The sequence below is a fragment of the Diabrotica virgifera genome, chromosome 9 (genome assembly GCF_917563875.1).
Source record: "Diabrotica virgifera virgifera chromosome 9, PGI_DIABVI_V3a".
NCBI classification, from domain to species: Eukaryota; Metazoa; Arthropoda; class Insecta; order Coleoptera; family Chrysomelidae; genus Diabrotica; species Diabrotica virgifera.
The window spans coordinates 45,429,794-45,455,023 of record NC_065451.1 but is presented as its reverse complement, the minus strand read 5'-3'; the positions used below and the strand labels follow the sequence as shown (position 1 = coordinate 45,455,023).

Here is a 25,230-nt window from a genome sequence, read left to right as displayed (position 1 = left end):
AAAAATGGCCGATTTCGCAATTTTTCAATTTTTAATCGCTTATATGTCAAAAACTATCATTTTTAGAGAAAAGTCACTAAAGACCTTTTCTCTTTGGAATGATCCAAAAAACCTAAAAAACTTTTTTCCGTGCAAAAAAAAATAATTTTAGGAAAAAAACAAAAAAAAAACGTTTAAAAAATTTTTGACCACTTTTTGGTCCTGGCAACATGCAAATTTGTTAAAAGGAGTCCTTTTTGAGTAAGATTGTGCAAAGAATCCGAATTAGAATATTTTTCCTAGCGGATGCGCAGTGGCTTTCTGGACTATAATGACCTCTGATATTATAATAATTATCCAGAATAATAAGCAAGAACAATCTAAATATAAAAGTTGTATACGAATTCATGGTTTATTTTCATATCAATATCTGAAATACATATTTATATTTTGCGTAATATTTAAAATGAATAATTTTTAACGAGAATTATATATAAAAGCTCAGTTTATTGCGAATAATGCACTCATTATTCATTTAAAAATGAAGAATTTGGTTGTACTTATCGTACTAAGTTGTCTTTCGGTTATCGCCTTTTCAGCAGAGAGTAAGTGTATAATTTCATTAACAACAGCAACAACAATTATCAGTAGTAATTGCACAAGAGCTCTAAAATTATCGATTTGTATCCCGAGTGACACTTTGGCAGTTTTAATTTCAGAACCCGAAGGAGAGTGAAATTATTTCAAAGTGTCACGATTGCAAAAGAATCGATAATTCGAACTCGAGAGTAATTCGATGATTATTTCATCAATAAAACTGTTCAAAACCAATATTTTATTGTAATTTAGTTATGTAAGTACAAATTACTGCAGTTAAACATACAGTTGTTGTTATAAATATTTGACGGTTGAAAGTCATCACTTCTATAACTTTTAAAACAGTAATGTCATTAATGTCACTGAATGTATTTTTTCGTAGCAACGAAGGGCATCTGACTTAATATATTTGACGACGGGATATTATCAAAAATTATCACTTTAATTTTTATTTCTCTAGCTTTCTATTGGTCAGAATCTCCTATGAATGAAATAGTCACATTTGTTAACTGAATTAATAATTTGCAATTATACAAATAACAGTTATCCAAGAACATTCAAACGCCATCTCTTTAAAGTTAATGATGACATTGTCAAGTAGAATGACATTCTAGTAATGTTTACATATCCATACCATTGTGCGTTTTACTACACCTAATTTGCCATGTAAAAACAGAAAACGTAGGGATACCCGTCATTTAAAATCATTTTGACTAATATTTTATTGATATCTTCGCCTGAATATTTGCTAATCCTGTTTCTGTTTGTTCTCTGTGACAAGTTGTAAAACATTAATTGACATTAATGTCACTCAATGTTCATTTTTGCGTAGCAACGAAGAGCATCTGACGTAAAATACTTAGCGACGGACAGTTATCAAAAATTATCAGTAGTAATTGTACAAGAGCTCTAAAATTATTGAATTTTTCCCGAGTGACACTTTGACAGTTTTAATTTCACGAGCCGAAGGCGAGTGAAATTATGTCTAAAGTGTCACGAGGGCAAAAATTCTATATTAATTTTAGAGATCGAGTGCAATTTATTGCGATTATTTCATGAATAAAACTGTTCAAAACCAAAATTTTATTGTAATTTATTTATGTAAGTACAAGTTAGTACAATTAAACAAACAATTGTTAGAAATGTTAATTTGACAGTTGAAAGTCATCACTTATATAATTTTTAAAACATGAATTGTCATTAATGTCACTGAATGTGTTTTTTCGTAGCAACGAAGGGCATTTGACGTAATATATTTGACGATGGGATATCATCAAAAATTATCAGTAGTAATTGCACAAGGGCTCTAAAATTCCATATCAATTTTAGAGATCGGTTGCAATTTGTTGCGATTATTTCATGAATAAAACTGTTCAAAACCAAAATTTAATTGTAATTTATTTATGTAAGTACAAATTATTACAACTAAACACACAGTTGTTATAAATATTTTACGGTTGAAAGTCATCACTTTTATAATTTTTAAAATATTAATTGTCATTAATGTCACTTAATTGTCACTTAATGTATTTTTTCATAGCAACGAAGGGCATCTGACGTAATATTGACGACGGTAAATTATCAAAAATTATCAGAATAATTTAGATTTCTGTAGCTTTTTATTGGTCAGAATCTCCTATGAATGAAATAATCACTTTAATTTTTATTTCTGTAGCTTTCTATTGGTCAGAATCTCCTATGAATGAAATATTCTTGTAAGTTTCGATTAGTCAGAATCTCCATGAAGGAAATAATCATATTATATATTTTAACGATTGCAAAACTGATGTATAAAATGTAAAATTTGAGATCAGTATCTATCATTTTAACAAATTTTCTTATTTTTGTTTTACATTACTAAAGGATGAGTTAGTCATCTGATTTTCTTAATGCATGGAGCATAGTTTCATAAGGCTACAAAAGCTAGATTTTGCATAAAATTACGGTAAGCTGGTAAATTGCAAATCTTTAGTACTGGTCATGTGTATCCGTTTTGGGTAGGTTAACGGTTCTTTTATCGCATAACCTTTTGTCTTTAATTTTTAAGCATTTTTAATACTTTTTCTTCTTCTTCATGCACCGTTCGAGATTATCGAGCGTTGCCCATCAAATTGGCTATAGTAATTTTGTTCGCGGCAGGTCGGAAAAGGGATGCAGAGAACCTGTTAAACCATTCTCTCAGGTTTTTAAGCCATGCTGTTTTGTTTAACACTAGATTATTAAATCATACCGTATTCTGGTACTAAAAGTTGCTCTTGTTTCTTCTATCTAAAAGGTCGGTAAAATATACAGTTCTTTTCAGTTCTTCTTAGAAAAAATTTTTCAAATTTTTTCAAATTTAAAAAACGAAAAATTTTCGAATTGATTTTTTAGAAAACAGTGCAGCCTACCGACTAAAAGCAATAGTACCTTTAAGTACTATATACCACATCACAATTTAATATTCCAGTGTTAAAAATGCTTAAAAGTTAAAGACAAAAAAGTTATGTGATAAAATACCCGTTGCCCTACCCAAAACTGACGCCTATGAACGATACTAGATATTCGCAATTGATGGAATCGATTTTTCTTTGGAAGATCAATAGGCTTACCAATTTTTGTTTCTTTAAATAGAAGCATTCTGGAGCTATTTAAAAAGACCGATTACAAGACCATCTTCAAAGAGCTCTAGCTCCCTTAGGAAACATTTTCGGTCTAGGTAAATTGGTTTAAATTGTCTTAATATTATCTGAGGAATCTCCGGACTTCGTTTGTAAGGAGTGTCTCTGGACACCCTGTATATTTAATTTACTAAATTAAAAATACTAAAAAAATTTAATTTTTGAAGTTATACTACTTTAGGCGCGATTGGGAGTGAATTTTTATTTTACTGGGCGCATGCGCACACCGACAGTGTGGTATTAGTCGTTATACAGACTCTGATTGGGTGTTGAAATGATCTGTCAATAATTGTTAAATATGGAGATTATCGGTAAACAAAAATGTTGTATATTATATTAGTTTTTATTGTTGTGAGGACAGAAATAAAATGAAATTTATAATTGTAGTGATTTTTTAAATAGTTTTGAACAGCCACAGGTACGTTATTCTAAATGTTTCAGTTGTATTGCAATAAAAAATTATCTTCATACCTATTTGAAAATGTGAAAAAATAATGTACTTTTACCTATTAGTAGGCAATGCTTTAATCTACATAATCTGATTACGAACAAACTTTCTACAAATCTTCATCTAATATATCGTTGTCTTACTCTATATTTTGTTGTATTTTAATTTGACAAAAATCAAACTAATAATTTGATTAAATTAACATAAATAAACAAAATTTCAAAAAGTTTATGGTGTAAACGTTCAGTTTGTGTATATTCCCACATGACGTATACGCGAAGGTGGCGCAGTGGGAATTTGCTTTGACTTTCGATCGGCGGGATAGACGGGAAGCGGGTTCGAGCCCCAATGCAAGTTATTATTTTTTTAGTTTTTTTATAAATTTTATGATTGTAAGTATATTATTATATAATGTTTTTCAGAAAATACGTATTTAATTAAAATTGTTGGCAACAATTATTGTTCAGAAATCATTTGTGGCATTTTTCAATGTGTTTGTGTGTGTTTTATTCTTTTATTTTTTTTTTTAATTTTTGGTATTGTTTTAATAAAAATGTTTAGAAAGTAGTAGAGAAACTGTTTAAAGTATATTGATTTCGTTGAAATCATATAATAGAAGTATAACTTCCTACGTGCGTACAAAGTACACACATTCTTTGTTTTTAATATGCCCCAGTCATGAAAAATACACATATTACGCCCATTAAAATAATTTTTCTAAAGTATTTTACATGCATAATCGAATTATGAATTAAAAAATGGATTATTTTTAGAGTAACCTCAAAACTAATGTACCTACGCAATTTTTTATTTAACATGCCTAGATAACTAAGGCTATTGGCATAGTACAGTTGACTTCGCAATCAGATAGTGTAATGTGTAGTGTGTCTGGGCCTCGATTTTTGACCCTTCGCTTCGTTATCGAACGTATTCGTTACGTATCTGTTTAGTATACGAAGCGAATACGTTCCATAACGAAGCGAAGGGTCAAAAATCGAGGCCCTGGTGAATAAATGTCTTATTACTTAGTAAAATTGACTTCATTGTCTTTACTTCTTCTTATTTTTCTTCTTCTTCTTCTTCTTTTATATAGGCAGTACTGCCTGTTTTTCTTCACCGATGCCTTTCATTCTGCCCCTAAGTTGTCATTTCATTTTTTCCTTGGGCGTTCTATACTTATTCTGCCTAACAGAGGCTTGTCCCTGGCTATTTTTACTATCCTTGATTCAGACATCCTGCTTATGTGTTCATTCCACTCTCCTTCTCTGTTCTTTACCCAGGTATTTATATTGTCTACCCCACATATGCATCTGATTCCCTCACTTTTTACCCTATCCTTTAGTCCTTTTCCAGCAATCCTTCTTAAGATCGCCATTTCGTTGGTCTCCAGATGTCTTCGTGTTTTGCTTGTATCTGGTCTTGTTTCGGCCGTGTAAGTCATAACTAGCCTAATAATTATTGACTTATGTATGCGGGCCTTTGTTTCCACTCTTAAGTGTTTGCTTTTCCAAATTATGTAATTTAGGCATCCGGCCGTTCCACTGGCTTTAATTATTTGGACTTTTACCTCTTCTTCGATATTGTTGTCTCCTGATAGATTAATTCCCAGATATTTGAAAGTCATTACTTGTTGTATAATTTGATTGTCTACTCCAATTTGCATCTTATAGGTTATTTGGCTATTACTAATCTTTTTTTATTTTGGGCTGATATTTTCATATTCATTTCTTTTGCGTTAATGTTGAATTCGTGCAGGAATCTTTGTAGGTTCTTCGCACTCTGCTAGTAACACGGTGTCATCGGCGTAACAGAGTATTTTTATCTCTCTCTCTCTCTCTCTCTCTCTCTCTCTCTCTCTCTCTCTCTCTCTCTCGCCCATTTTGTTCCCTCTCTTTTCTTCACTTTTTCTCTCATTGTCTTTACAAAGACCAAATTTGTCTGCATTTTAAAACGTGGAAAATTGGAATATTGGTGTACGTAATGATAAATAAAATCAAATAGAGGTTAATAAAATGCGTCCTGTAAAGAAAAGTTCAGAACCAGAGAAATATCAGAAGAAGACAAATAATATTTTGGGTAAAAAACATAAGAGTCTGGTTAGCAACATCCACCATGACTGTTCAGAGTAGCAAAAATAGTTATTTTCCTAACTAGTGCGGAAAGTGATATTTTCACGCACGAGACTGCCGTTGGCCCGAACGACGCGATAGCGGAGTTCGGGCAAGCAGTCGAGTGCTTTGTCATTATGTCAGAGAAATCATGTAAATAAAGAGATTATTGGTCATTGGTAGAGCATTCGACTACCGATCGAGAAGTCCCGGGTTTAAATCCGGATGCGATTCCTATTCTTCTTTTTTAATTTTTGGTATTGTTTTAACAAAAATTTTTGGAAAGTGGTAAATATTAAAAATAGGTTTATTACTTAAATAAAATGAAAATAAACTTTTTAAAGTATATTTATTTCATTGGAATAATATAATAGGAGTATAACTTCTTACGTGCATACAAAATACACACACATTCCTTTTTAAATTAGAAGAACTTAATTGCCTATTAGAATATAGTTCTTAATTTCAAACAACTTTTCCTAATAACAATTTTCAATATTGTAAAAAATCAAGCTAATTTACTCTTGAGCGAAATTCATATTTTTGGACATACCTCGTGTAATACTTTCGTGTAACAAAATTTAATATCTGATGGTTGAATCTTAGGTTTTAGACTATGCACAACTTTTTATGAACAATAACTTTTTTGGTAAAATAAATATTTTCCAAATAAATATTTATTTTGGTAAAATAAATATAAAATTTTCCATATGGTTTCAACTTACAGGGACATACTGTATGTGAAACACAATATAAAATAATTATTAACTATTTTTATTGTTTCAATTCATACGTCATAAAAAACTTTGTAATCCCTTTAAACTCATATAAATCAAAGAAAATGTTTAAAATTGTAAAAAATTAATGAAACATACTTCGAAAGAATAATTGTGATATTGTGACCTTAATAATATCAATTTAACTTGCTAACTAAAGGAAAAAAAAAATAAAAAAAAACAGCATCCCGGATTGAACCGGAAACTCTCGATCTGCAGTCGAATGTTCTACCACTAATCTATCGATCCGCTATCGATTTATGTACTTTAAAACGAGATCTAAATGTGATTGGATTATTTAGACTTAAAATGGATTAAAATAAAAAGTAAAACTCAACGCCTCTATAAAAAAGCTGTTAACCCGGCATTGGTCGCTATATGAGATTTTCTCTCACGGTTCCAGGATATTCCACACAACTTTTTCCCTGGTAAATTACACATGCTGTAGTTCCTTCTAGTCTCCTAATTATCCTTCCTCTACAATCAAATATACTCGTCTGCTAAGATTGTGGTTCACTTGAATTTGTATGGCCCGATTGTTAAGTCAGTGGGCTTGGTTATTAGTACAAATTTGAAATTTATATTGAAATATTAAAATTATTATTATTTCTACATTTTTAGATTAGAGTAAAAGTACAAGCGCACCCACAGTCACATTGTGTAAAGCTAATAATATCTTTATAGTCTAAGAGCTAGTGAACCCTCTGACTAACGGTTTTCCTGTAAGGCTAGAAATTTTTATAGTGATAATTCATAGCACACCAAGGCTAAAAACCATGACCTGGCAGGCATCAGCCCTGCACGTGTATCTACCAGGTGAATCGAAAAGTGCATAGTTTAGGGGGAAAATAAACTTTCTCCTGTAAGTTTAGGTTGAAGTGTTAGGTGGTTAGGTGAAGTATGTGTTTGAGTAAGTAATTTAGAAGAAATGTCCACAATTCGAGGCGATTCTGAACACCATAAGACCTTGCCAGACGAGGGGAAAGATTTGGGGTTTTCCTAAAATTATTTTTTTGCATCGAAAATTTTTTTTTTAGGTTTTTTGAATCATTCCAAACAGAAAAGGTCTTTAGTGATTTTTTTCTTTGGTTAATCGTTTTTGTTATACAGGCTGTCCAGAAACTCTACCGACTAACGAAGGCAGGAGATTTCTCAGATAATTTTAAGATAATTTAACCCAATTCACCTAGTCCGAAAATGCTTCCTGAGGGAGCTAGAGCTCTTTGAAGATGGGGTCTTGTAATTAGTTTTTCCTAAATACCTTCAGAACGCTTATATGTAGAAAAACAAAAATTTGTGTGCATATTTACTTTCCAAAGATGAATCGATTCCATCTGTTGTGAATTTCTAGTATCGGTCATAGGCGTCCGTTTTGGGCAGGGCAACGGTTATTTTATCGCATAACTTTTTTTTTTTAACTTCTAAGCATTTTTGACACTGGATTATTAAATTGTAAAGTATTCTAGTACTAAAAGGTACTCTTGCTTTAAGTCGGTAGAATACACCATTTTCTAGAAAAATCGATTTGAAATTTTTTAGTTTTTGGAATTTAAAAAAAAATGAAAATTTTTTCAAAAAAAAACTATGTATTTTACTAACTTAAAACAAGGGTAACTTTAAGTACTCGAATACCTTATAATTTATTAATCTAGTGTCACAAATGCTTAAAAATTAAAGACAAGAAAGTCATGCTATAAAATACCTGTTGACCTACCCAAAATGAACGCATACGACCGGTACTAGAAATTCGCAATTAATGAAATCGATTCATCTCGGGAATATAAATAAATGTACCAGTTTTCGTCTTTCTAAATAGGTTTTTTTAGAATTTTTTTTTTGAAACCCAAAGAACGAAAAATTTTCAACTCGATTTTTCTAGAAAACGGTGTACCCTATCGACTTAAAGCAAGAGTACCTTTTAGTACTAGAATATTTCACAATTTAATAATTCAGAGTCAAAAATGCTTAAAAATTAAAGACAAGAAAGTTATGCAATAAAATCACCGTTACCCTACCCAAAACGGAAGCCTATGATCGGTAATAAAAATTCGCAATTGATGGAATAGAGTTTAGAATAGCAAATAGAACAGATCTCTGGAAAATAAATACACGTAACAGTTTTTGTTTTTCTAAACAGAAGAGTTCTGGAGTTATTTAAGAAAAACTCATTACAAGACGACATCTTCAAAGAGATCTAGCTCCCTTAGGAAGCACTTGCGGACTAAGTGAATTGAGTTAAATTGTCTTAAAATTATCTGAAGGATCTTCTGTTTTCGTTTGTCGGTAGAGTTTCTGGACACCCTGTGTAAGCGATTAAAAATTTTGAAAATTGCGAAATCGGCAATTTTTAACCCTAAATCGGACATTTAACTAAAAATTTCAACGTTGCCAAGGTAGATAAATATTCTTAAACATTGATTGATGAAATCCCGAAGAGTTTTTGGCAATACAGTATCGAAAACCCCTTTGTTCTTTAAGTGCTAATCAAGCGGGCCCGACACTGTAGTATAAGTGAGAACGTTTAAGTTTGCATAAATTCATTATCTCGAGAATGGGCAAATTTGAAGAAAAATCCTCAGACAGGTCGATTTTTATTTTTAAATTAGGACTTTTGGCGTATATATATTTCTAGTGACGTCATCCATCTGGGCGTGATGACGTAATTGATGACTGTTTTAAATGAGAGTAGGGGCCGTGTGATAGTTCGTTTGGAAGGCTATTTAACTCTCTATTCAGTAATATAAACATAAACATAATTATTTATACAGGGTGTACAAAAAAAATTTTCTTCTTTTTGTCTAAATTAATTTAATAAAAAAAAATTTTGTACACCCTGTATAAATAATTTTTTTAATGTTTATATTACTGAATAGATAATTAAATAAACTTTCAAATGAGCTATAACCCCTATTCTCATTTATAAAAACCATCGATTACGTCATCACGCTCAGATGGATGACGTCACTAGTATTATATATATGCCAAAGAGTCTTAATTTAAGAATAAAAATCGACCTGTCTGAGAATTTCTCTTTAAATTTGCCCATTCTCGAGATAATGAATTTATGCAAACTCAAACGTCCTCACTTATACTACAGTGTCGCGCCCGCTTGATTAGCAATTAAAAAACAAAGGGGTTTTCGATATTGTATTGCAAAAAACTCTTCGGGATTTGATCAATCAATGTTTAAAGAATATCTACCTACCTTGGCAACATTGAAATTTTTAGTTAAATGTCCGATTTAGGGTTAAAAATGGCCGATTTCGCAATTTTCAAAATTTTTAATCGCTTATATAACAAAAACTATTAACCTAAGAGAAAAATCACTAAAAACCTTTTCTGTTTGGAATGATTCAAAAAACGTAAAAAAACTTTGTTTGATGCAAAAAAAAATAATTTTAGGAAAAACCCCTATTCTGTCCCCTTGCCTGTCAAGGTCTTATGCTGTTCAGAATCGCCTGGCATTGTACACATTTCTTCTAAATGAATAACTCAAACACATACTTAAATTTAAACCTTACAGGAGAAAGTTTATTTTTCCCCCAAACTATGCACTTTACGATTCACCTGGTAGATACACGTGCAGGGCTAATGCCTGCCAGGTCATGGTTTTTAGCCTTGGTGTGCTATGAATTATCACTATACAAATTTCTAGCCTTACAGGAAGACCGTTAGTCGGAGGGTTCACTAGCTCTTAGACTATTATTATCTAAGCTTAAAATATAATTTGAAAATTTTTTTTCGCAAAAAAAGGCAAAATTTGGATGTGTGAGACAAAATCTCAGGCGCGACCACTCGCGTAATAGTCAACCTATGGACCAATGCCGGGTTAAATATTGCATTTTAACCCTTAAGTACTACCATCTTAAATTAATGACGTAAACACTAACTAACCGCCTTACAGACGGGTTTAATATTTTAGTGGTAGTTTTTGTTTTTGTTAAATTATATTTTAATGCAAAAAAATATCTCGATGACTTACTGAGCGTATTGATTATCTAAAGAACACAGTAATTAATCAAGTTTTTCTGTATTTATTAAAACAAAAAACATTATAGCAAGAATGGAAGGATTGTTTGTGTACGTTTTTACTCCTGAAAAAAAGTGTGATAAAAATTAAACAAATTAACGAATCTTAATAAAAATTTATAATCGAGTTAAACAAAGAGTAAGAAAAATGAAAATAAAAAGTTTTTTGAACAATGTTAAAACAAAAAAAAAACTGACAAGTACTACAGTTAGTACAATGTAGCCATGGTAGTCAGTGGCAATATTTTCATCACAAATTGATTCAATCTCGCTTCTGTCGTCTTCTACCTCATCAAACCATTTCAAAAGAGTTTCCTCAGGGTCTTTATTCCCTTATTTAATGTTTTTTGGCGAACTGGGGCACATTATGTGTAATGAAGAACTGGGCACAAACACTAACACCCCGTCTATTAGACAGAAATCACACTTTAAGCCTAAATATCTTTCGAATAACAACCTGCCGCAAATTGCCGAATTCAATACTACTAAAGAACAACCCAACTTGAAAAGTCATAAACGGGCGACTTCCAAATTTTCTAGGAAGGGAAATATCCCACTTTCGACAAGCGATGCCGTCTGGGAGACGGGGTGTTAGTACTTAAGGGTTAATCGAGCTCTGAGCTATTCTGAAAATTTCAGGTATCTACGTAATCTGGAAGTATGTTTGAAATGGATTACAAGATTTCCCGTACATAGTGACAAAGACCAAGCCAACTATATAAAAACAGATTTTTTATATTTCATAGACTACGTCTTTTGGTCTTTATTATTATTTGGAAAGGACTGTAAGACTTGTACACACTTCTAAATAGGTCAAAACGGCAAACAGGTGTATGTTTTCAAAAAACTTTTGATAGTGTGTAAAAAATATATTTTATATCAGCTAAGTACTTTCGACACATAACGTGCCATCATCAGAGCTTCCTAAAAGGACATATTTAAGATAAGATTTTTTCATATAAAAAAAAATTAGTGAAAAACTTACGTCCTCTTAAAATACCTTCATAGAAGAGTAATTGCTTTACAACACAACAAAAAACATGAATACTGGGCAAAAGCCACAGATATAGGGTATAACCCTTTACAGTGAATAGAATCACATCTAAATTCTTTTATTAATTTATAAAGATAACATGGCTGAGTCAGACCATTTTGAGCCCACGTGAACAGCAGATCAGCTGAGGAAGACTGTCATTTATTAAAATGGTAAAGAAGGAACTACAATCTTAAGCGACCTCTATATTCATAAATATTAATTAAAAAATTGAAAATGACTAAAAAGCCATGTATAGGTTAAATGAATTTAAAGTTAAGATACTAAATTTTAAAGTTAAATTTTCAAAAGATTACTATTATTACGATTGAAGTGAAATGTTAACGTGTATATTATAAGTTATCAAAATTCTCCCAAAAACAAAACTGTTATAGTTCGACCAAATGTAGAAGAAGTTAGATGAAATCATACCTAGAAACAGAGTCTAACAATTCTATTAATTTCCTAGACTTAACATTAACTAGAATAGAGAACAAATTAAGTTTTTGAGTCTTTAGAAAACCAACTCAAACTGACCATACTATCCCTAGATCTTAGAATCATCCTTTTCAACAGAAGATGTCTTCTTTTTATTGCTATATCCATCGTTTACTTACCTTACCATTATCAGATACAAATTTTACTTCTGAATTGGATATTATTAAACAACTTGCACATAGTAACGGTTACTCCCCTACTTTGGTTGATAATATTCTCAACAAATTAAGGAATAAAAGAAACAGATCTCTAGGTTATATTGCGACCCCAGACAACTCCAACTCAGCAGTTATGTATAGATCTATATCATACATAGGTTATCCTTCAGACAATATAGCAAAAATCTTAAATAACATTCCTAACTTAAAACTTTCATTTAAATGCAAAGATAACATCAAGTCAATTTTCTCTCATACTAAAGACAAAATTAAAAAAACTTTAAAAAGTGGCATTTATAAATTGTCATGTGGTGAATGCCCTGTGACTTACGTGGGTAGAACGAGGCGACCTTTGGATACTCGTATCAAAGAGCATCTGTCAAAGATCGATAAATCTAGCTTTGGTCATCATTTACATGCATCGAAACATAGCTTTAGTCCAAAAAGAGATAGTAGGATCTTACACAGCATACCTAATAATAACTATACCAAAATGAATCTACTAGAAGATCTAGAAATAAGTAGAGAAATGAAAAGAAACCCTCAAAACTGTGTTAACACCCAGATTCAATTAAATTGTAAATTTAATCCTATCTTTAAGAAATTTCTTTAATAATTTTGGTTTAGTATACAGTATACCCAACAATTTATGAAAGTTTTTTGAACATTACTTTTAGGTATTCTTGAGTTTTCGTTAATTTTTTACATATTTTTAAACAAATAAATATTTGTTATTTGTCTGAATTAATCAATACGATTTTTTAAAAATTTTCAGTTTTCGAACTCTGAGCTTGTCAAATGATATTTCTCCTAGGTATGATTTCATCTAACTTCTTCTACACTTGGTCGAACTATAACAGTTTTGTTTTTGGGAGAATTTTGATAACTTATAATATACACGTTAACATTTCATTTCAATCGTAATAATAGTTGCCTTTTGAAAATTTAACTTTAAAATTTAGTATCTTAACTTTAAATTCATTTAACCTATACATGGCTTTTTAGTCATTTTCAATTTTTTAATTAATATTTATGAATATAGAGGTCGCTTAAGATTGTAGTTCCTTCTTTACCATTGTAATAAATGACAGTCTTCCTCAGCTGATCTGCTGTTCACGTGGGCTCAAAATGGTCTGACTCAGCCATGTTGTCTTTATAAATTAATAAAAGAATTTAGATGTGATTCTATTCACTGTAAAGGGTTATACCCTATATCTGTGGCTTTTGCCCAGTATTCATGTTTTTTGCTGTGTTGTTAAGCAATTGCTCTTCTATGAAGGTATTTTAAGAGGACGTAAGTTTTTCACTCATTTTTTTTATATGAAAAAAATCTTATCTTAAATATGTCCTTTTAGGAAGCTCTGATGATGGCACGTTATGTGTTGAAAGTACTTAGCTGATATAAAATATATTTTTTACACACTATCAAAAGTTTTTTGAAAACATACACCTGTTTGCCGTTTTGACCTTCATTATTATTACTTTAAAAAGGGGGTAAACCCTGTAGTTGGCTGTATACCTTCAATATAACAACGTGGAATGAAGTAAACATTCTGTTATATGTAGGAATATGAATTTATTAAAAAATCCTTAAAATTTATCCACGAAGGAGTGGAAGTACAAAACGTTTTCGGTCAGACTGACCATCATCAGTGTAAACCTGAAAATAAGTAAACCACTAAGATTAAAAAGCAAAAGGGTGAAATTTTGACAGTTGAAAAAATTTAAGAAAATGTGGTTACTTACGTCCAGTGTACAAGTAATTGTAACTAGCCACTTCAGTAGGTATAAAAACCTCTAAAATACATTATTATTACAGTCTAAATTAAAAATTGGTCGACATTAAGTCGATGTCTTAAGATTTAAAGATCACATGTAAATGTATTTCATCCTTGCACGAAAATTGCACAAGGTATGTACTTGTGTGTTCAGGTGAGAGGTTACGAACCAACTGATTAGACAGTTTGGTGCCAGAAATGTATGACAAGATGTCAAAGGAAGTTAGGTGGATTTTTCATCTGTCAACCGAAAAAATTTTTTTAACAAAGAGATTAATATTTAGTTTTAATTGGTATATTGAAAAAATGCAGGTATTAAAAAGTTTAATGTGAGTTATAATTAGAAATTAAGGTAATACATTCCTTAGTACAAACTGAATTTAAAAAACAAAAACCTGTTCCAACAATATCCCACATAACAATTTCATGTTCTTAGTAGATTCATAGAACATACTTTTTAGAAAAAGTATATACTGAGAATATGCGTAATTACCATTGCGAATGTGCAGAGCAGATACTGAGTATATACTACAGTACAGTACTTAAACCTTCTATGTATATACTTAGAATGTACTACCGCATTTCTTTTCAGTATATACCAAGAATGTTCTTTTTAGAACATTCCAAGGACGTGCTATAAACCTTCTATGTGTATACTTAGAACATACTACCGCAAATCTTTTTAGTTTATACCAAGAAGGTACTTTTTAGAATATTCCAAGGAAGTGCTATAAACCTTCTATTTATATACTTAGAACGTACTACTGCACATCTATATATGGGAAGAATATATATTTTTAAGAATATTCCAAGAAAGTGCTATCAAGTGCTATATTGCTTAGAAGTATGTTTTCAGCATCACCTAATCTCATCTTAGGTTCTACTGGTTCTACCAAATACCTATTTTATTTACATATTTTAATTGCAAATGAGAATGTAGTTAGTACCTATACAATATTACTTAAAAAGTAAGTACATATTTATAAATTTTAGTTATTTATATAAATCATTATATAATATTTAGCTAAACTAAACTATGCATAAGTACCTAACTAAAATTTATATACTTATATGTACTTACCTAGGTATATACCACCTACTATTTAAGTAATATTGAGTTACCAAAATAGATTATATGTATTTTGAAGCACCGCAAACAAAATAAAGAGATTATGTATGTTCTTTAGTCCTAGTACTACATCATGCGTCTTCATCCTTAACACTGCATAGATGCATAGATGACACAAATAATGCCTGTTTTCGTTTTCATATTTTACGGTTTTTTCCTATCCCTGATCCATTCAGGTAAGAAAAGAAATGGTTAGAATAAAACGGGGATATCTATTGTGGAATAACAACATCGGTGGTTATAGTGTTGCCAAACGGAGATAAATTTACCTTTTTGCGGGAATTTTCAACATAAAAGGAATAAAGGGTTATCTGTAGCGTTCTTCGCCTTCCGGTTCCCTGTTTCCAGCTTCGTCGGTTCCCATTCGCCAGGGTGAAGGCTCCCTTCCGATATTGCCTTCTAAATTATTGTTGCCGTCCATTCTTTCTACATGACCATACCAGATCAGTTGTCTACTTTGAATTTCATCTATGATGGTTGACTTGTCTCCCACTATATTTCTGATTTGGTCATTTTGTATTCTTTCACGCCTTGATTTTATACCCGATCTTCTCCAGAAGTTAATTACCAAAGCAAGTAGGCGTCGTTCCGGGGGATTAGTATGTTGCCATATTTCACATCCATAGAGGACTATAATTTTATAGATGGAGCTAAAGGATGAGATTTTTTCTTTGATTAGATAGTTCTTTTGACCATAGCATCGGGTTTAGGCATCCAATCACCGTTTTTCCTGTCACGATCCTTTGCTCTATCTCTTTTTCGCTGCGCTCACTCTTGTTGATTTTTGTTCCCAAATGTACATATTCCTCACTGGTTTTTATTTTAATTAATATTTTTTGTTTCAGAGATTCCTTTATGCCCTGCCAACTCCAGCCCAGGATGCAAACCTTGCTGTCCAGATCCAAGTTGCAGTAACAGAAGACCAATATGTCCTTTAGATCGACCCTGTTTCGATGTGCGTTCAAGTTTATGTCAATCTCAATGTAGATGCGATCCAGGTTATTTAAAGAATAGCAAAGGCCAGTGTGTTCTGCCGTGTCAGTGCCCCCGATTGCCAATTAGGGAAATTATTGATTAACCATAAATTACCATAAATTAATAATAAGTAACCATAAAAATAACCTAAAAACTTTAGGAAAATAAATGTATAGAGCTAGGAGTTATAAGTTCTGTGTTATAGAAATACGCAATAATTGTTTTAGAATTAAAGATTTTCTCGTATTTTGTATTTTATTTATTTGAAACTACATTTTGCATTACACACGCACTACAATTTCATCATGATCATATATTGATCATTCGCATATAAAAAATCGGTATAAGTAAGTTACGATAAAGAATATCTTCTTCATCCTTCGGCAGATGTAGAAGAATATGCGGTAAGAATTGGGGGCTTAACCAAAACTGACTCTATGGTTATACGCAGAGGTTATTATACCCATAATAGCCTGTGCCTCGGTAAGTGGTGGACAAAGACGCAGCAAGTGGGAGCAATAAGGCTGCTAGGTAATACACAAAGGCTAGCAAGCCTGTTTATTACGGAGGCCATAAAAACAACTCCAACAGCAGCGTTGGAAGTACTGCTGAATCTACCGCCACTGCATATCTTTGTAAAAGCCGAAGCCAGATCAGTGATGCACAGATCAATGCGTAGTCAGCGACATATAAGCCAGGTGCATGGTGCTGATAGGAGAAAGCTAATCGAGGGGCTAAAAGCCTATATTGTGATGAGGCAGCCTATCAATTCAACAGCTACGCGATATAGCTTTGACAGTAAGTAAGTTCACAATTGATATACCAAGCAGGGAAGACTGGAAGGAAGGTGTACCCATACAAGCTGCTGCTACCTGGTACACTGATGGCTCAAAAAATATCGAAAGGAATGAGAGCCGGCATATTTGGAACAAAGCAAGGGATACATTTCTAGGTAAGTCTATCTAAGGATGTCACAGTTTTACAGGCGGAAATAACGGCAATCCGTCACTGCGTGGAAGAAATAGAATAAAATTTAGTGGGCATCTTCACAGATAGTCAGGCAGCGCTTAAGGCACTCATTTGTATAGAGGTAAGTTCTAAGCGAGTATGGGATTGTGTGTGCCCTAAAGGTTTGAAGCCTCATCAATACCATTCATGGGACCGGAACCCTTCTGCAGCGTTGCAAAGCCAGTAACGAGGACGGCTGCAAGAAAATGGGTAGCTCACAAATCTTTAAAATGGTGGAGAAATTCACCAAGACAAAGACAGTAGAAACAGTTCATTACAGAACATTCGCCAACATTTACGGCGGACCCAATAAGCAAAGACAGGAAAACAGTTAAAGGCATAGTAGGACTGCTAACAGGGCACTATGGGCTCAATAGGCACTTGAAGCTGATGGGATTGTCATATTATGCTCCTTGCACATTCTATCACCTGGAAGAAGAAACAGCAGAGCACATTCTATGTCAGTGTGACAGTCTGGCAAATGTGCGCTTCTTTGTATTAGTGGAAGAAAATCCACAGGCAACTAGCTACATGAAAGGTTTAGTCTCGAAGCTATTAGACTTTTTAAAAAGTTTCAGGCTATAGAATGTTATCTAGGACTAGAGGACCAAAATAGATCTAAAATGGTCACAGCGGAATAGGGCAGACGGCCAATTTAAATCTATCTATCTAAACTAATATAACGGTAGAATTCTTAGTCATATCACTTTTATAAAAAAAGTACTTTTATCTATATTGTCTTCTTTACATATTGTCTTGTCTCAGAATCTTCAGAGCGATTCGAGTTTTCAATGCCCTTGTTCTATCGAGCTGCAGTTTAGTCATGTTTTAAAATTGCTTAGCTAGGAAATACTTTTTATATCTCAGTTTCTTCGTCCTTGTATTTTCTCCAGGATGACCAACTGCAGTAGTTTGCAGCGTTCTCATAGCATGGCCTAGGGATGGAGGTTTTTGACAAAACACCGGTTTTCGGTTATACCGGTTTTTTTTTGCTTACGGTTTAACCTGACGGTTATAACCGGCCAAAAAAACCGGTTTTTCCAAAAACCGGTTTTCGTTTTTTTTAATCCAATAGGTTACAATGTTACATTTACAATGCACTTTACTTTGCGATACTTCACTCGACTCGATACTCAATATAAATGTGATCAAAATTAATACTATCGAAAGAACATCAATATCAATATAAATAAAACACAATTTTTAATTAAACCATTTTATTCTATTAATTAATATATTTATTTATTATTTTATTATTATTATATATTTATTGACTATTATTAAATATAATATAGCGTAAGATTAATATATACATATTGCAATAATATACAATTTAACCCAACCATTTCAACTTATAAAAAATTTCCCAGACTCTTTTAAATGGGATTTAAAAAAAAATAATATCAACATAAATATTTTGCTTAAAAATAAATTGGATAAAGCAATTTATGTTTTATTTATACTACCATCAAAAAAAATATCATCTATATATTTTAACACGTTTGTATATTTGTAAATAATAGGTACATTTTAACTCATTTAATACTTCCTGTATGGGTGTATCGTTTTAAAAACGTAGGGAAATCATTGGAGATTCGTATTCGTAATAGGTAATTCAACATTCATAGTCAGAATATTATTTTGGTAATCAGAAAAACGTCATTTACCCACTTTCAATGTCAAGACTCAAGTGTGAAAAATAGATGATGCTTGCGTCTAGTTCGACCAGATCACTTCTTATGTAAATATTATGATTACAAAATAAATACCTTTTCAACGAAATATTATAATAAAACTTGATTGTTTCTGGCTGATGTGAGTTTGCACTTTCAGTTTGTTTCTGTATTTATAAAATAAAATTTGAATTATGGTTTTGTTTGGAATAATTACTTGATAATAATAATTATGATTGGAATCCAAAATAATACCTAACCTAATCCTAATCACCGTAAAAACCTAATAACCGGTTTTTACTTTAAAAAGAAAAACCGGTTATAACCGGGACAAAAAAACCGATACAACCGGTTATGGCGAAGTAAAAAAACCGGTTTTAGGTTTAAACCGGTAGGTTTTTCCCCGTCCCTAGCATGGCCCGAATCTTGCAACTTTTTAATTTAGATAGTGTTTAGGACTTCCTTTTCGGCTTCATATTCCTTCCAATAACACTTCGTTGGAACTCGGTCTACCCAGCTTATTCGAATCATTATTCGGTAAGCCTGATAAATACTAATGAGCTCTGATAATATAATAATTATCCAGAATAATAAATAAGAACAATCTAAATATACAATTTGTAAACGAATTTATGGTTTATTTTTGCAATTAGTACCTGAGATACATATTTATATATTATGTTATATTTAAAATAAATTTTTACTGAAAATTGTATATAAAAGCTCCATTTATTGTGACAAATGCATTACTTATTTAAAAATGAAGGAGTTTGTTGTACTTATCATACTAAGTTGTCTTTCGGTTGTCGTTCTTTCAGCAGAGCGTAAGTGTTTAATTTTCTTAAACTGACATAATTATATAACAATATTTATTAACATACAGGGTAGAGAGAAAGTATGGAAACACAGTGATTTCGCGGAAACCGGTAGAACGATTGTTATAAATTTTGGTGGGTAGGGGTGTCCTAATGCGGCCGATATTATAGTGGTAATTACATTGTTGTCAAATCTTCCGTTTTTCTGGAAATCTAATGAACTTTCTTATTTTAAATGGAACATCCTGTATATTTTTTACGTTTTGAAGTTTTAAGAAATACTGATTATTTTTCATGTTATGTTCCGTATGCCTAAATGCCATAATTTCGGAGTTATTGCTACATTTATTAAAAAAATTAACAATTTATAAAAATCAATTTTTTCGGCCCAGGTAAACATTATTTTAGGTTCTATGGATCATTGGGAATAAAAAAGGTCTTTTGTAATTTTCCTTAGAAGTTAATCGTTTCCGAGTTATAAACAGTTTAAAACTGAAAAAATCGAAAAGTGACGATTTTCAAGGTTCGAAAACACAAGTAAGAAAATCATTTTTAAAATTACGAAGTATCTAAATTCAAGCTCAAACTTTTTTCTATCAGATCCCTATAACAATTTTTGGCATATTTTATTCTAAAACATTGTTTTTTTTTTAATGTTAATAAAGCTCATATGAGAGGACGGGCGATCGGGCTGCGTTAACAACTAAAAAATAATTGTTTTAGAATTAAAAAAGGCCAAATCACTTATCGGCTCTGATAAAATAAGGTTTGAACTTGAATATAGGCACTTAATAGTTTCAAAAACAATATTTTTTCCTTACGTTTTTGAACCCAAAAATCGTCATTTTTCGATTTTTTTCAGTTTTAAATTGTTTATAACTCGGAAACGATTAACTTTTCAGGAAAATTACAAAAGCCCTTTTTTGCTCCCAATGCCCCAAAGAACCTAAAATAATATCTACTCAGTCCAAAAAATTTGTATAATTTGTTAAATTTTTTTTTTTTTTTTAATAAATGTAGCAATATCTCCGAAATTATGGCATTTAGGTATACGAGACATAACATGAAGAAACAATCATTATTTCTTAAGGACTTCAAATGGCAAAAAATATACAGGGTGTTCCATTTAAAATAAGAAAGTGCATTAGATTTCCAGAAAAACGGAAGATTTGACAACAGTGTTATTACCACTTTAAAATCGGCCGCATTAGAACACCCTTACCCACCAAAATTTATAACAATCGTTCAAGCGGTTTCCGAGAAATTACCATGTTTCCATACTTTCTCGCTACCCTGTATACATTTTATTGAGTGCAAAACTGGTATATAAGTGTAAAATCTGAGCTCAGTATTATTTAATAGTTATTTATGATATAAGTGTTAAAAGTACACGTTTAAGGCACGCATGTGAAAGTTTGCAGAATGAGCGAAGCGAGTTCTGCAATTCACATGAATGCCTTAAAAATGTACTTTTTAACACGCATATCATACAATATTTTTTCTACAAACGTAATTACATGACAATATCTACGAAAACTTTTACTTGAACTTGACTGACATTCCATTTTTATATTTTTTTGACATTACATCAAAATTGCCTTTACGGTCAATACGAACTGCAGTGCCATAAAAATTTTAAAGCACTAGTGCCTTAAAGTAGCATTTTTAACGCTCGTATGGAGTGCTAAAAATTGCATTTTTAACACGGTTGTAGAAAAACAAATTTTCTTATCAACGAAAATTTTGTTTTTGTTCATAAATTCGCAAAGTCTGTTCGTTTGTTTGTGCGTCGGCGCTCCTGCAATACTTGAAGCCGATTTACTGGTGGATTCCTATGTAGCTTTGTCTCCTGAATTCAAATATGAAAACAGTATTTCGATATCTCAAATCATCTTCGGGATAACCGACCTCAAAGTCAACTTTCATCTCAGGACAGCAATTTAGGGTCGGTTAGCAACTTTAGATCACAAGACAATAGACACTACTAAAAACGCATTAAACCTAATCTACGTAAAAATGAAAATGAAAATTTCATATTATTTTAAACTAGGGCTTTACTGACCTCGGCTATAAACGTTTGTGATCAGGACCCTAAATTGCTATCCCGAGAAGCAAGTCTGTTTCGTTTGACACATATATAAACGTCAAGTCTAAATGTAAAATAAATAAATTTTATCGCCAACCGTCACTAAAGTCATTCATTATTGTACTCATTTGCCCTCATTTGCGGCAGTAAAGTAACACTTTATTGTACTGAAAGAGGAATTTTACTTTACCTGCCGCGATTAATCGAGATTGAATGTAAGTGGTCGATAGAAGTAATCGATTATTCATTTGAGTTAACTTACAATTTATGTACTTTATTTATTATTAAAAATATTTTACAAAATTTACAACATTGTTAATTAAATTTATGCCAAAAAGTGAAATTCTGTAGTATTTTGTTTAAATTTTTTTTAAATTACAGATAATTACCTTAAATTACTTTCATTTCTAACTCTTTTAATATTAATTTTACGAAGAAAAGTTATTCTTCATAAAAATCTCTTCACTATATAAAGTCTAAGATGGAGCCAACATAAAATATATCAAATGTTATCAGTTTTAGACGAGGTATGCCAAAAATATGAATTTCGCTCAACAGTAAAGTACCTTTACAGTTCACAATATTTCAATCACCAGGATATAACATAGTTTTTAATTCTAAACAACTTTTCACAATAGGTAATTTCCAAATATAATGAATTTAATTACGTAAATAAACAAAGTTTTCGTTACGATAATGCTCGCATTTTCAGCTTGTTTTTATTCTACATTATTAAAAATGAGTTAGTCATTCAAGTTTCCTAAGTTGTTAAGAATAGTTTAATCCCAGAATACCAAATAACATCATCACCTTTTTGCAACTTATTTTGCTGTTTATCAATCCATCCCTTTATAATATTACAAAAATTACGAAAAAAAAATAAGGTTACAAAAACCAGATTTTTCATAAAATTACGGTGAGCTGAGAATGTTTAGCTGGCAACAATTAAGCTGTTTAGCGTGGTGTTCTTTATACAGGGTAACAAAACCAAATAGAATAAATTCATTATTTTGTAAACCTTAGACTTAATGAAAAAATCCGGAAACAGGTCGATTTTTATTTTTAAATTATGATTTTTTGGCATGTATATCATACTAGTGACGTCATACATCTAGGAGTGATGACGTAATCGTTGGTTTTTTTAAATGAAAATAGGGGCCGTGTGCTAGCTCATTTGAAATGTTACTCAATTCTCTATTCATTAATATAAACACTAACATAATTAGTTAGACAGGGTGTCTAACAAAAATTTTTAATTAAATTAATGGACACAAGAACAAGAATGTGCGTAATTTATTTAATTCAAAATACATTTTACTATTGTCAGAAAACAGAAATAAAATACTTATTTCAGAAATAAGCAGTGTTTTTCGCTTAAATTAAATGTGCAGTTTGCCAAGAGGCAGGTGGGCACCAGATATATTATATAGGGTGAGGCAGATAAAGGCCCTATTAGAAATATCTCGAGAACTAAAGGCAACAGAATAATGAAAATTTGAATGAAGGGGTTTTGAAGAGTGATCTATTTAATGAAAATATTTTCATCTATTTCCTACTTCCGGTTATACCGGAAGTTGCTTATAACTTCGTTTTTTTAAATGGGACACCCTGTATATTTTTACACTTTTGGATTTTCCTCGATGTCTCCTTTCTTAATATATGAGGTTTTATATTATTATACAGGGTAGTTTAAAAGATAATTACGTGTTTTTATCTATTTCGTTGCAAATTTCACGCCCTGTAGAATTATAGTACTTTGACATCAAAAACTCTATTTACGTTCTGATGATTTCTAATATAGTCTACTATTGTTAAACATTATTAGTATAGCTATATATTGAATTTTATTATACAGGGTTGGTCAAAACACGGAATGAATATTTTCTGAGTTTTCTTGAAAGAAACACCCTGTATTTTAGTATTGTAATGAAATGATATTTTATGGCACTTTTTTATTTTATAAGCATTCCCTATACTTAACTGCTTTAATTTGTGAGCTATTGATGATTCAAGCCAAACATTAATTGCAACAAAAAATACGTGAAATTTTATTAGGTTGGCCTTGAAAATATTCAGTCACAAATAATTTTTCGGAAATAAATACATATTAATCTAGACTGATCGTTAAAATTCCCAATAATGGTTGAGCTATCAAAATACTTACGTAGTTAAGATTGTTGGTGCGATTAACAATTAAGCACAAATTAAAGCAGTTAGGTATAGGGAATGCTTAAGAAATAAAAAAAGTAACATAAATATCATTTCATTACAATACTAAAACACAGAGTGTTCCATTTAAGAAAACTCAGAAAATACTCATTCCGAGTTTCGACCAACCCTGTATACTAAAATTCAACAATTAGCTATACTAATAATTTCTGACAATAGTAGACTATATTAAAAATCATTTGAACATAAATAAAGTTTTTGATGTCAAACTACTCCAATTCTACAGGGTGTGAAAGTTGCTACGAAATTAATAAAAAAACCTAATTATCTTTTAAATTAACCTGTATAACAACACAAAACCTCATATTTTAAGAAATAAGACTTCGAGTAGAATCCAAAAATGTAAAAATATACAGGGTGTCCCATTTAAAATAACGAAGTTATAAGCAACTTCCGGTAAAACCGGAAGTAGCAAAGAGATGAAAATATTTTCATTAAATAGATCACTCTTCAAAACCCCTTCATACCAATTTTCATGAGTCTGTTGCCTTTAGTTCTCGAGATATTTCTAACAGGCCCTTTATCTGCCTCACCCTGTATACATAGACCCCTTATATTGTTTTTGAGTTTTTACGTTTCACATACTGCTTCTTTGGTTTTTAGTCTTATTAAGAATTTTTGTTTCAGGTATTCCTTTATGCCCCGTCAACTCCAGTCCAGGATGCAAACCTTGTTGTTCAGATCCAAGTTGCAACAACAGGAGACCAATATGCCTAGATATTTACTGTTCAGATTTGCGTCCAGGTGTGTGTCAATTTCAATGTAGATGCCATCCAGGTTATTTAAAGAATATCAAAGGTCAGTGTGTTCTACCTGGTCAGTGCCCTCCACTACCAGTTGGAAAATAAATGCTAAAGTTAGGAGTTGTTAGTTATGTTTTATAGAAGTAGAACAATAATTGTTATACAATTAAACTTATTCTTCTTGAATTTTGTGTTTTATTAATGTAAAACTACACTTTTATACACGGACTAATGTTTTACCATTATAATACAGTATGCGGCAAAATAAACAGTACTGAAATGAATATTGACATGTTTATAATTTTTATATTTAATACATGATGTATTTTTGCAAACAATATTCACGACAACACAGATAAGTTTCCGATAAAACATAGTTCAAAACGCCCTCCATTTAGTATTAAGCATTATAAACGCAATATAAGTGTAAAGGCCAAAGGGGGTAACCCTCAAAAGTTAGAAATTTAAATTTTTGGTTTTTCTGAAAGACCAACCAGGGGCCTGATTC

The 25,230-nt window shown here is 31.4% G+C and overlaps 2 protein-coding genes across 2 annotated transcripts; both read left to right on the top strand.

Moving 5' to 3' along the window:
• Nucleotides 1-514: 514 nt before the first annotated feature.
• LOC114327823 (cysteine-rich venom protein 1-like) lies at nucleotides 515-16,414 on the top strand. Its single transcript, XM_028276531.2, has 2 exons — nucleotides 515-584; nucleotides 16,039-16,414. The coding sequence occupies exons 1-2, from the start codon at nucleotides 521-523 to the stop codon at nucleotides 16,269-16,271; spliced, it is 297 nt and encodes a 98-aa protein (XP_028132332.1). The 5' UTR covers nucleotides 515-520; the 3' UTR covers nucleotides 16,272-16,414.
• A 3,190-nt stretch (nucleotides 16,415-19,604) lies between these two features.
• LOC126892736 (cysteine-rich venom protein 1-like) lies at nucleotides 19,605-24,908 on the top strand. The gene is made up of 2 exons (XM_050662372.1): nucleotides 19,605-19,673; nucleotides 24,607-24,908. Exons 1-2 carry the CDS (start codon nucleotides 19,610-19,612, stop codon nucleotides 24,825-24,827), a joined length of 285 nt encoding a protein of 94 aa, XP_050518329.1. The 5' UTR covers nucleotides 19,605-19,609; the 3' UTR covers nucleotides 24,828-24,908.
• The last annotated feature ends 322 nt before the right edge of the window (nucleotides 24,909-25,230 follow it).